This window comes from Panthera leo, chromosome A2 (assembly GCF_018350215.1).
Source record: "Panthera leo isolate Ple1 chromosome A2, P.leo_Ple1_pat1.1, whole genome shotgun sequence".
Classification (NCBI taxonomy): Eukaryota; Metazoa; Chordata; class Mammalia; order Carnivora; family Felidae; genus Panthera; species Panthera leo.
In genome coordinates, this window is record NC_056680.1 from 53,469,455 (window position 1) to 53,483,336 (window position 13,882).

Consider the following 13,882-nt stretch of genomic DNA (forward strand, 5'->3'; position numbering starts at 1 on the left):
AAACGAAAACACCATCTGTGTAGGAAGCGGTCCGTACAATCCTGGGAAGGGTAATACAGACAACTCGCTCACACGCACCAAAGAGCCAGCAGCAAGCACAGAAAACCCTCCTTCACGCTGTGCGCAGGCGCTCGAGGCAAAGACCCCCGCGGGCGCTCCCGCGGACTCTGCGGCTGCGCATTCGCACGGTTTTGCGACCGTACTGCTTGACGGCGGCGGTGTCAGCCCTCCGGCTGGTGTTGCCGAGGTAACGAGGGGCGCATGGAGCTCTGGAAGGTAAGGCTCCGGGGCCCATGGCGAGCTACGGCTCGTGACGCTAAGCGTCGCGGCGGCTGCTCCCTGTGGGGGGGGTCTGCTGTGAGAGACGTTGGCTTCTTCGAAAGTCCTCAGGAGCTGGAGTGGGGAGTGTAGAGACTTTCCCCGGGGCCCCACAGCCAGAATAGAATGGGCCGAAATGGGGAGCCAGGCTTCCCGGTTCCGCCGGAATTAGCCCCTCTCCCCTTGTCCGAGCACCTGTAGCCGTTCATGCTTCTCTTCTTCGTTCTTTCCGAAGAACACGACGCCACGTTCGGTGCTGGGGGCTGGGGACGTCGAGGTGCATCGGACACCGTCTCTGCCCGAGGGGAGCCTCAGCAGCTAATGCGGTTCTTGGGGCGCTGGGGGCACTCAAGGAAATCCGCAAAGGGATAAGTTAAGACAGGGAGTTATGAATTTGGTGGGCCCTGAACACTTTCTGGCTTGTGTGCCATCATTTACTGCAGTTGCAACCTCCATCTGACTAGCATTTTGCACACGACAGGCCCAGTATGAGGCGCTTTGGCCTTTTTCACGCAATTACCCACCTTATCCTCACAACTGCTTTCAAAGGGTTATCTTTTGTTTATGTGGCTTAGTCTCAGGTCCTAACTTGAAAGCTCCCCAGGGACTGGATTGTTTGCCTTGTCCCTTTCATCCTTGCCTCCCTAAGCCCAGGAGGTACACCTTTGGAGCTTCAAACATTTTTTAATTGGGAGGTGAGCTTTACTAGGTGGGAGGTTTTAACCAGGCTTGTTTGGCAGAGTGTTCCAAGGGGGTTGGAAAGTTAAATGGAGCTACCTCCCCCATTTTTGTTCTGCTGTGTTTTGTTTTATTTGGAATAAACATTTACTGAACATCTAAACAGTGTGTGTCTGCTCAAGGGAAGAATAAGGAACAAGCCCTGCTTTTGATAGTAAATATACTTAACACTACTTGTGTCTGGAGTCAAGTATGCCCAGGTTTGGTAAAGGAAAAGCAACAAATCCCTTACAGGTGGGTAGCACTCAGCCCCTGAGTCCCTGTCCTCCTCTGAACAACGGGAATAGTAATAGTACTTACGTTAAGGAGATGTTGGGATTGAGTTTGAATAGGCTATCCTATCACCAGTGGTTGGCAGCTTTGGCTACGTGTTGAACTCACCTGGGTCCCACCCCAGAATTTCTGATAGAGTTGCAGGTAAGTTCTGAGCATTAGGAGTTTTAAGATTTCCCCAGGTGATTCTAAGGGCAACCAAGCTTGAGAGCCACTGTTGCATACAAGGTTAATTAATCTCTCTTCAGCTATCATTCCCTGCTTAAGAGTCTGCATTGACTCCCAAGTCTGAACCAGCCTTCACATTACAAACCCCTTGACAACTGGCCCAGTCATTCCTCTGTATCTGTGTGTGCTTTAGACATGGGTCCTCCTTTAGGCTAGTCTTCTTGCAATGCTATGTCTCCATACGATAGGGCTTGGGTAACTGGCCCTCTTTAAGCCTCAATTTCCCTGTCTGTGAAATAAGAATAGTAGTACCCATGTGTATAAAAATGGCATAGACTGCCTGGTGTGTTGTACCTACTGATGATGATCACCTCTTCTAGTTTTATTCACATGCCACATCTTACATTATGTTGTGCTTCTATAATGGCACTACAGAAACATTTCTTAAATGCCTTTTGCAGATATGGAGAATAGTGAATTCCTTTCTCCCCTGCTTTGTCTTTTTTTTTTTTTTTTTTTTTTTAACGTTTATTTATTTTTGAGACAGAGACAGAGCATGAACAGGGGAGGAGCACAGAGAGAGGGAGACACAGAATCTGAAACAGGCTCCAGGCTCTGAGCTGTCAGCACAGAGCCCGATGCGGGGCTCGAACTCACGGACCGTGAGATCATGACCTGAGCTGAAGTCGGACGCCCAACCGACGAGCCACCCAGGCGCCCCCCCTGCTTTGTCTTTCAAATTCAGCACAAGACAACTCTTTCACAAAACTATGCAACTAAAGATCATTTGGTTTCTCCTATTTAATTTTATTGAGAGATCATTCACATCATAAAACTCACCCTTGTAAAATGTACAGTTCAGTGATTTTAGTACATTCACAGAGTTGGGAAGCCATCACCATCACTGCAATTTAGTTTTAAAACCTTTTCAGCACCCTCAAAATAAACCTGTACCTATAACCCCATTTCTCCCTTCCCTCAGCACCAGGCAACCACTAGTCCATTTGGGGTCTCTGGATTTGCTATTATGGACATTTCATATTAGTGGTCTTATACAATATGTGGTCTTTTGTGACTGCTTTCACTTAGCATAATGCTTTCAAGCTTCATATACACTGTAGCATGTATTAGCACCTCATTCCTTTATTGCTGGTAATCCATTACATATGGACACACCCCATTTTGTTGATCCATTCATCTGTAGATGGACATTTGGGTTGTTTCCACTTTTTGGCTATTATGAATCACACTGCTGTAAACATTTGGGTACAGATTTTTGCATGAAAATGTTTTCAGTTTTCTTATATCTGTGCAAGGAGTGGAATTGCTGGATCACATGGTTATTCTTTGTGGGGTTTTTTTTTTGTTTCTTTGTTTATTTTGAGAGCAAGTGCAGACAGAGAGGAAGACACAGAATCCTAAGCAGGCTCCACTCTGTCAGTGCAAAGCCCGATTCAGGGCTTGATCTTACAAACCATGAGATCATGACCTGAGCCAAAGTCAAGAGTCAGATGCTTAACCAACTGAACCATCCAGGTGCCCCGATCATATGGTTATTCTGTGTTTAACATTTGAGTGATTTCCAGACTGTTTTCCAGTCCTGTTCAATTTGAAGTTGAAGAAACAGGGCTCAGAGAGCTTAAGTGGGTTATGCAAGTTCACATGATAATAATGGCAGGTTTGCATATATAGGAGGCCTACTATGAGCCAGCTTCTTGATGTGCATGCTGCCACATGGGCGGAAGTGACACCAGATCACAGACTGAGGTTTTGTGAAAAACGGCATGTTTTGTGGCAGGAAGCTTTCTGTTACACACACTTGGGTTGGAGTACAGGGTTTTTGCCACCAAGTGTCCTAGCTCATTCTTGCTTTTTAAGAGTATAGCAGCAATCGGAGGGAAGATTCCAACCCAGGCAAATTCAAATATAACTTCATTTTCACTTGTTCAAGGGAATTTAATTGGAAGTTCTTGCAGTTAGCCATTTAACATTTCCTCTTTTTCAAAAATTCCAAATGTAGCCTATACAAGTTAAATACTACCTAGAAGTTATAAAAGTGAAAAATCTGATAAAAGTCCAAATTGTTCCTGGATATCTCTTGAAAGTTTCTCACTAGATTCCAACATCCTGCCTCAAAAAAGCATTAAGTTTTAGAATAAATTGCTGCTGCTTCTGTTGAATACTCAATACTATAGTTGGCTTGGATTGAGGGATAAGTCAGCAAGTGAAAATTTAGATAAAATGCTCTTGGAAGAAAATCTCTTAATTGTGCATCAACATGCGATACACATTGTTTTGTTATGAATGCTTTACAATAATGTGTGCGTATGCTCTGGTTTCTCTTCAGATAGTATAAATCTTTTGCCTTTTACAATAATGTGTGTGTGTATAGATAAAATGTATATATGTATCATGTTCAGTATGTAATTCCATTGAGGGATCTATTTAAAAATTAAATTATTCTAGCATTTTGCTGCTTAGAATATTTGGTCAATTCTATAAAGGTTCCAACTTGCTGATTCTTATTTTTCATAGTTATCTTTGTAATTTATCAATCTCTATAACTCTTCCTTGGTCTGTGTTTTCCTTTGTCCCGATCTAATTCCTCAGTTTCTTTGAGAGGATGGATGTATAAAGGTATCACACATTGGACAAGGCATGCAATTTCTTTTTAATGGTCATAAACCCATAAAACCACTTACCTTCCTCAGATTTGGCCACCATCATTGGCTGTTTCAGGCTTGATCGCATGTATTGCCCAGTGGGATGCTGGTGTTAACTGCAGGAGGCACTTAACGAAGTTTTACTTCGTTCTTTGGATCCATGTAGATGAAACGTGTGATCTGGCTCCAGTGTATCTTTAAGCACCAGATATGCTCTCAGCTTAAGTCGAGCCCAGGCCCGGGATGGAGGGAGCAGCAGATTCAAGTCTCCCCTCATGTTCCAGGGCGTCTGTTGGGAGAGTGGAGTGCCCAAACTCTTGCACTGTTTACATTTTCCCTCCTTACATGGGGTTGAGTTTTCCTAAGTCAAATGTATCTGCTGTGGCTCTGTTGCTTTATCATCCAAGGCACTCAACTCCATTTCCTTCCTTTAGCCATTATTGAATTGCAGCTTGTTGTGTTACCTTCGATTTGCTTTTGTGTGTGTTTTGTCTCTTCAAATTGAGTATAAGGCCTGGAAGGGAGAGGTACTCACTTTGGCTTCCTTTACTTCCTCAGAGTATTCAGTGCACAGCAAGCAATTCCATCATTCTCCGGAACCCTTTAGCTCCTAACCTTGAGAAATAGTGAGCCTTCAGACAAAGGGAGACAGATGCAGCCTGTGCTCGCAGCAGAACCCAGAGAGAAGAGCATAGGCTTTAGAATTCCACAGACCTGGGATCATCTGAAGGGGCCTTTTACAAAATCTTTGTAACCTGAACCTGTTTTCCTCATCTGTAGAACGGAGTTGGTAGTACTCACCCCATAATAATAATTAAAGCAAATATACCCACAGTGCTCATTATGTATCAGGTACTCTTCTAGGACCTTTATGGGTCTTAACTCCAAGATAGAGTCTGTTTTTAGCCTTATTTTGCAAGCAAGGAAGCCAAAGCATGGAGAGATTAAGTAACTTTTGCCCCAAATCACACAGCTGCAACTCTGGCTTTAGGGTTCCTGCTCTTGGTGCATGATAGACCCTTAAATGATAACTGTTTCTGTCATTGTTATTATTTATTAATTTACCTTAAAAATTGGGAGATGATTGACCTAATGTTTAGAATGGATTTTAAGGTCCTTTTTTGAAAAACAAAATGCTGACTTAGATTTAATCCTTTGAGGACAGTGTCTCTTTTGGTTTTATCTTTATACCCCTAGCACCTCTGAGTATTGGGAGCCGCTGGTAGGTACTCAGTAAATTGTCTGTTGCCTGAGTGAAAGAATGGGAGTAATCCTAAAAGGCGGGAATCCTATCATGCTTGCATTCAGACTTTTGCATGGCATTGTAACTTTGGGCATGTCACTAGGCCTCAGTCTTGTCCACTATAATTAGAAATATTGCCACTGGCTTCTTGGGCATGGTTGTGGGAATTGAGATACTCTACGTGATTGGGATTTGTTCTCATTACCCTTTCTTTTAGTTCCCTGCATTGTATATATTTATTTTTCTGACAGACTACAACATTTTCTGAGCCTAGAGATGCACTCCCATTTTTGATCAATATAGTTATTGATTGGCTGTTTCTTTCTCCCTGTTATACTCTTTAAAAACCAGCTACCCTTGAGAAATGGCGGAAGCAGTTTTCCACGCCCCAAAGCGGAAAAGAAGAGTGTATGAGAGTTATGAATCTCCTTTGCCAATCCCTTTTGGTCAGAATGGTGGGCCTAAGAAAGACTTCAAAATATTCACTGCTGAAATGATAAACAACAATGTAATTGTGAGAAATGCAGAAGATATCGAGCAGCTGTATGGGAAAGTAAGTGCCAGCTGCTTTGGTGTGGCTCCTTCCTCACAGCCCTGAGCCAGCTGTCCCTGTTGCTTCTCCCCATCCATTCCCAAAGCAAACTATAATTGAGCCATATTCTTTCCTTGCCATTTGGTGCAGTGTAGTATGGGAACAGCACAATTTGAATCAGGTGCCCCAAAGCCATATGTTAATGAGGATAACTCCCCGACCCATGAACCCATATTTCAACGCATTGACCTTTCTTGTCTTTCCATTATAAAAGGCTTGAGTGTTCATAAAAATGTCCAGCAGTTTACAGAAATGTAATGAGTAAAAAGTAAGAATCCCCACTCGCTCCCATTCCATCCCCGGAGGCAACCTAAGTGGCATATTGTTCTGTGTCATGGACAGATGAGGCTTCAGCATGTCCTTGGCTCCTTATCTGTTCTCTTTTCTGGTTGAGGACCTCTTCTTAGATGAAGGCAAGTTCTAGTTTTTGCTGTTTTCCATAAATGATAGGTGTGGGTTGAGATTGGTAGCTTGCTTGCTTTTTTTCCCCTCCATAGCCAATTCATTAATGGGGGCATTTTTTTTTTTAAGTAACTAGAGGGAAGATATAAAGCTATGAAAAGTAGAATGAATCTCTTGTTAACTCAAATAGTTGTTTTCCATAATTTGGCTATTGTTGAATGGATAAAGAAATTGTGGTTTGTATACACAATGGAGTACTACGTGGCAATGAGAAAGAATGAAATATGGCCCTTTGTAGCAACGTGGATGGAACTGGAGAGTGTGATGCTAAGTGAAATAAGCCATACAGAGAAAGACAGATACCATATGTTTTCACTCTTATGTGGATCCTGAGAAACTTAACAGGAACTCATGGGGGAGGGGAAGGAAAAAAAAAAAAAAAGAGAGAGAGAGGTTAGAGTGGGAGAGAGCCAAAGCATAAGAGACTCTTAAAAACTGAGAACAAACTGAGGGCTGATGGGGGGTGGGAGGGAGGGGAGGGTGGGTGATGGGTATTGAAGAGGGCATCTTTTGGGATGAGCACTGGGTGTTGTATGGAAACCAATTTGACAGTAAATTTCATATATTAAAAAAAAAAAAAAATAGTTGTTTTCCTTCTGCTAAAAAATTAGTAATTAAACGTGTACTAACTTGTTTTCTCTTTTCCCGGAAGGGTTATTTTGGAAAAGGTATCCTGTCTAGAAGCCGTCCAAACTTCACAATTTCAGATCCTAAGCTCGTTGCTAAGTGGAAAGGTAAACTTAAATCTTTCAATTCTTTTGACTAGTTTTTTTCTTTTATTTTTGATCTTATGCTTCAGATTACACAGGAAATTCTTGAAAATTATATAGGAAGATTCTCTAGAGAAGAGGTAACATGCACAGTGGCAATTTTACTGCTAAAACTAGCAACTACACTAATTCTAATCAAGGTGGAAGGGTCCTTATGGTTGGTGAAAATGTGTTTTATCGAATTTCTGGAATTGTCAGAAATGTTATTTACGCTTTTCTGTTGTTGAACGTTGACTAACAGGGTACTGTGCATGTGGAAAGTACTAGTAATTAAGTACCTCATCACCTGCATGCAAAATGAGTTTTATATTTTTTATTTTTAGAATTAGAATTTACAACAATAACCATAACATTAATGAATTTGTTAAAACATTAACCAATGTGTATAGTTCTTACTTGCTTACCTTGACTTCTTTAACATATAAATCTTTTACCCTAGTGTATTTGTTTAAGGAAGTCTCATGGTGATTACATAACCAATGCTGGCAGATTAGAACATAATTAGAAAAAAACACAAAGTAAAACTGTGGTAAGGTACCATTTCAGCAGTCAGATTGGCAAAAATCTGAAAGTTTGACAATATTCTCCTTGGTAAGGCCCTGAGAAATATTCTCACGCATTGCTGATGGGAATGCGGGTGGTCCAGCTATTACAAGGGGAATTTGGCAATGCCTAACAAAATTATATATACATTTGCTTTTTTTTTTTTTAAGTTTATTTATTTTGAGAGAGAGAGAACAAGTGGTGGAGGGCCGGAGAGAGAAGGAGAAAGAATTCCAAGCAGGCTCTGCACTGTCAACGCAAAGCCCAAGAACGGCTGGAACTCACCAACCGCAAGGTCATGACCTGAGCCGAGATCAAAAGTCAGATGCTGGACTAACTCAGTCACCCAGGCGCCTCTATATACATTTGCTTTTTCCCCTAGTCCTCCTCTCCCCCTAACCACTGGTAACCTTAATATGTTTTCTGTGTCTGTGAGGTTGCCCGTTCTAGATATTTATGTAAGTGGAATCATACATTTTGAAGCCTTTTGTGTCTTTTACTTAAGATGTTTTCAAGATTCATCCCTGTGTAGTATGCATCAGAACTTCATCCTGAATAATATTCCATTTTATGGATATATCATGTTTTGTTTATCCATACATCCAGAGATGGACATTTGGGTTGTTCCCACTTTAGGGCTGTTGTGAGTAGTGCCACTGTGAACATTCATATACAAGTGTTTGTGTGGACATATATTTTCATTTCTCCTAGGTACATACCTAGGAGTGAACTTGCTGGGTCATATGATAATTGTATTTTAATTTTTTTAGGTAATGTCAAACTGTTTTCCTTAACACGTACCCCATGTCACATTCCCACCAGCAATGCACAAAATTTCTAATGTCTCTACTTCCTGTTTTTTGGCTTTTGATTTTTTGGTGTTTTATTTTGTTTATGATAGCCATCTCAGTGTGAAGTGGTAAAAGTTTTTAATATTCATGAAGTCCAGTTTATCTTTTTTTTTTTTTTTTCTTTCATTGCCTCTGGTTTTGGTAGCATATTTAGGAAACCATTGCCAAATCCAAGCTTGTGCAGATTTCCCCCCGTATTTTCTTCTAAGAGTTTTATAATTTCAGCTCTTAAATGTAGGTCTCTGATCCATTTTGAGTTAATTTTTGTGTCTGATGTAAGGTAGAGTTCCAGCTTCAATGTTGTGCCCGTGGATATCCAGTTGTCCCAGTATATGCATTTACTTTTAACCCAGCAATTCCATTTCTAGGAATTTATTTAAAAGATACACTGGCAAATATGTGAAAAGAAATAGCACAAGGCTATTCACTGCTGTGCTTTTTCTTACATTAAAAGACTGGAAATAATCCAGACACCCATTAGGAGGGGACCAGTCATTAAACTGTACTACATTCGTATAATAAAGTGCTGTGGAGCTGAGCTGAGAATACAGAGATGTATTCCTAAGTGAAGACAGCAGAGTAAAAGGGAGTCTGCATAGTATGTTATGGTTTTTCTGGAGGTGGGTGGATATAAATATATTTTTTAAATTTAAGGAAGGATATACCACAGATTCTTTTTCTTTTTTAATTTTTTTTATTTTACATGCAAATTAGTTAGCATATAGTGCAACAATGATTTCAGGAGTAGATTCCTTAATGCCGCTTACCCATTTAGCCCATCACCCCTCCCACAACCCCTCCCGTAACCCTCTGTTTGTTCTCCATATTTAAGAGTCTCTTGTTTTGTCCCCCTCCCTGTTTTTATATTATTTTTGCTTCCCTTCCCTTGTATTCATCTGTTCTGTGTCTTAAAGTCCTCATATGAGTGAAGTCATATGATATTTGTCTTTCTCTGACTAATTTCGCTTAGCATAGTACCCTCTAGTTCCACCACGTAATTGCAAATAGAAAGATTTCACTCTTTCTGATTGCTGAGTAATACTCCATTGTGTATATATATACCACATCTTCTTTATCCATTCATCCATCGATGGACATTTGGGCTCTTTCCATACTTTGGCTATTGTTGATAGTGCTGCTATAAACATGGGGGGGCATATGCCCCTTCCAAACAGCATCCCTGTATCCCTTGGATAAATGCCTAGTAGTGCAATTGCTGGGCCATAGGGTAGCTCTATTTTTAGTTTCTTGAGGAACTCCATACTGTTTTCCAGAGTGGCTGCCCCAGTTTGCATTCCCACCAGTAGTGCAAGAGAGATCCTCCTTCTCCGCATCCTCATCAACATCTGTTGTTGCCTGAGTTGTTAATGTTAGCCATTCTGACAGGTGTGAGGTGGTATCTCATTGTGGCTTTGGTCTGTATTTGAGCATTTTTCATGTGTCAGTTGGCCATTTGGATGTCTTCTTTGGAGAAGTGTCTATTCATGTCTCTTGCCCAGTTTTCACTGGATCATTTGTTTTTTGGGTGTTGGGTTTGATAAGTCCTTTATAGATTTTGGACTAACCCTTTATCTGATATGTCATTTGCAAATATCTTCTCCCATTCTATCGGTTGCCTTTTAGTTTTGTTGATTGTTTCCTTTGCTGTGCAGAAGCTTTTTATTTTGATGAGGTCCCCGTAGTTCATTTTTGCTTTTGTTTCCCTTGCCTCTGGAGACGTGTTGAGTAAGAAGTTGCTGTGGCCAAGATGAAAGAGGTTTTTGCCTCCTTTCTTCTCGAGGATTTTGATGGCTTCCTGTCTTACATTAAGGTCTTTCATCCATTTTGAGTCTATTTTTGTGTATGGTGTAAGAAAGTGGTCCAGGTTCATTCTTCTGCATGTCACTGTCCAATTTTCCCAGCACCACTTGCTGAAGAGACTGTTTTTATTTCTTTCCTGCTTTGTCAAAGATTAGTTGGCCATACTTTGTGGGTCCATTTCTGGGTTCTCTATTCTGTTCCATTGATCTGAGTGTTCTTGTGCCAGTACCTTACTGTCTTGATGATTACAGCTTTGTAGTATAGCTTGAAGTCTGGGATTGTGATGCCTCTGGCTTTGGTTTTCTTTTTCAAGATTGCTTTGGCTATTCGGGGTCTTTTCTGGTTCCATACAAATTTTAGGATTATTTGTTCTAGCTCTGTGAAGAATACTGGTGTTACTTTGATAGGGATTGCATTGAATATGTAGATTGCTTTGGGTAGTATCGACATTTTAACAATATTTGTTTTTCCTACCCAGGAGTATGGACTGTTCTTATATTTTTTTGTGCCTTCTTCAATTTCTTTTGTAAGCTTTCTATAGTTTTCAGCATATAGATTTGTCACCTCTTTGGTTAGATTTATTCCTAGGTATTTTATGGTTTTTGGTGCTCCACAAAGCATCTTCACTGAAAGTGCCCCATGCATACCTACAGAAAGGGTTGGTGAAGTAACTTTCATGGCAGTGTTGGTTCTGGGTGTGGACCTGTGAGTTCTGGGCTCTAGTTCTAGCTCTGGGAATCTGGCTGGCTGAACCTTTCCGCCTACAATGTTACATACTGGTCACCTGATGGTGTGGGTTTTAGTCCTCATCTTCCTTCACCCTGACTTTGGGCAAGTCATTTATCCTTACCCAAACTCAAGCCTTCACCCCAGCGCGTTAGAGGCTTGGAATAGAGGATAATCAATCGGCTGTTAAAAGCCTAGGAAAGTGAGTTCACAGACTCCTACCTCCTTAGGAATTTCAGTTTGCTGTGTCATGACCTCCCTCTTCTGGTAATTTAACATGTAACTATTTAGCAAGTTTTACTGACAGCCTTCCATGTGCCAAGCGCTAGAGATAAACAGGTAAAAAAGCAAATCCCCTCTCCTTGAGATACAGTCTAATTGAGGGCACAGACCAGAAATGATGGATTCTAACCCTAGCTGACATATGACCAAGTGAAGGATTATAAAAGGACTGATTAACTTTGCCTGAGAAGATTAGGAAGAAACACCAAGGAGGAGGAGCTGGGCTCTGAAGAATGAGTAAGAGTTCACCAAACAGACTGGGGGAAACAGGCAGGGGAAGCCATGCAGAGGCTGAGAGGGAGCAAATGCATGGCAGGTCCATGGAATGGCAGGCAGCCCGAGGTGGCAACAGGGCCAACAAGTAGAAGAGAGTGGACAGAGAGGGTAGAAGATGAGGCTAAAGCCAGAATCTGAAGAATCTCCTAAAATGAATATTTGAGATTTACTCCTTCAGGGTGGCCCACAAACTTAATTTTTGCTTCCCTGGCATAAATTCATTTCCTTCAAATTTCTATTACTGTCTGAAACTTAGTTCCTACATAGATCAGGAACAGGTTCTCAATTATTAAGATCATTACACTATTTGAAAACTTTCTAGGTTTCTGGCCAAATGTTAGTAACTGCTGAAGCTGGATGGCGGGTATAGGCAAGGTCATCATGCTGTTTTTTCCACTTTTCCTTTCTCTCTTTTCGAAACACTAATTATGAAAAAAAAATTCTGAGACATACAAAAGTAAAGAGAATAGTAGAATAAATTCCCATGTTCTCACCCATCAGCTTTAATAATTAACTCATGGCCAGTCTCGCTTCATCTGTTTTGCTCACTCTTCCAGTCCCCAGGTTATTTTGAAAAAGATCCCTCACATCCTATCACAGCATCTCTAAGTGGTTCATTAGTATTTCTATAATGATTCTTTTTGAAAAATCTAACGGCTTAAAAAAAAAAAACAAAGTGGGGCACCTGGGTGGCTCAGTCAGTTAAGCATCCGACTTTGGCTCAGGTCATGATCTCACAGTCTGTGAGTTCAAGCCCCAAGTTGGGCTCTGTGCTGACAGCTCAGAGCCTGGAGCCTGCTTCAGATTCTGTGTCTCCCTCTCTCTCTGCTCCTCCCCTGCTCATGCTCTGTCTCTGTCTCTGTCTCAAAAATAAATAAAAACATTAAAAAATTTTTTTAAAAAAAAGGACGCCTGGCTGGCTCAGTAGGTGGAGCATGCAAGTTTTCGTCTTGGGGTCATGAGATCAAGCCCCATGTTGGGCATAAAGCTTACTTAAAAAAAAAATTATAATATTAAAAGAACCCAAAACATAATTGTAATACCATTATCACTTTTAAAAATTAATATTAATTCCTTAGCCTCATCCAAAATCTATGCATCATCTCAATTTTTTTCTTTTTTGGAGACTGACTCAAAATCCATCTAGGGCCCATACACTGCAACTGACTGAGATACCTGAAGTTGATTTTAACATATGTTTCCCTGCCATGATTTTTTTCCTGGTGGTTCATTTGTTGAAGCAATGGATCTTCTGTCCTACACAACTTACCCCTGGTCTGATCTCAGATGATTACATCCTTATTGTGCTGTTAACATGGTGCTCAACAAAGGAGGTCACAGGCCCAGTGCGGTCCTTCATCTGCTTGTGGACAGTCCAAGAAGGGCTTGCACCAACCTTTAAGCAACCGACTCACTCAGCACATTGCTTAGTTCAGCTCACCTTGTTTCCACAGTCAGATTTTCATAGAGCAGGAAGCCGTAGGTAAATAACTAAATACCATGTCATCTACATCCATTCTGGTGTAAAGGACTTACCTTGTGACACTTGAGTACTCTGAGCAACACTGGCTTAATAAATATACTCTTTGACACTGTTTCCTATGAATTGGTGGAGTTAGAGGCTTGATTGGATTCAGGCTCAAGTTTGGGGGCAGCCTATCTCATGGGTGGTCCTGTGTGTTTCCTCACAAGACAAAAAATGTCTTCTTGTCTCCTTGTATGTCATCAGCACTGTTGGTGATCATGCTTTAATAGAGGATGCAAAATGGTGATATTCGAATCCTATTATTCCTTCTTTGTTTAGTGGTGAGAATGTTCTATAAAGAGAAACCCCTCACTACTTGGTTACCCTGAGAGCCAGATCATGTTTACCAATTTCCAAAATGATGAATCCTCCACAGGTAAACAGTGAATTTCTTCTGGCATGTATTAGTATGTACCAGTATAAATTAAAAGATTCAAGCATTTTGGGGGATACTATTACCAATGACTGGATTTTAAAACAAATTGTAGTATTATTCTTATTGATGCTCGAATGTTTCCATGTTTGGCCAGCAGAGTCTCTTTTGAAATAAGCGTAGCAGTTTTTGATAAGCTTCCTTGCTTCCTGGTGTAAGTTGTTTCATGTAAAAAATCCTGGCTCTCAATCATATCAACATAATTAATCATTTAGTTTT

The 13,882-nt window shown here is 41.0% G+C and overlaps 1 protein-coding gene across 3 annotated transcripts in view; it reads left to right on the plus strand.

Moving 5' to 3' along the window:
- The first annotated feature begins 212 nt into the window (after window positions 1-212).
- Window positions 213-13,882, plus strand: part of TSEN2 (tRNA splicing endonuclease subunit 2) — a 51,909-nt gene continuing 38,239 nt past the window's right edge. For 2 of the 3 annotated variants that reach the window (XR_006195404.1, XM_042911111.1), the window contains exons 1-3: window positions 213-276; window positions 5,755-5,956; window positions 7,110-7,191. Coding sequence is in view for 2 of the 3 variants with exons in the window: in XM_042911111.1 (XP_042767045.1) it covers window positions 5,768-5,956; window positions 7,110-7,191 (271 nt within the window). In the remaining variant the exon portion in view is untranslated. Of the gene's footprint in view, window positions 277-330; window positions 1,291-5,754; window positions 5,957-7,109; window positions 7,192-13,882 lie in introns of those variants that run through there. The other variant, XM_042911121.1, reaches the window with a different exon arrangement.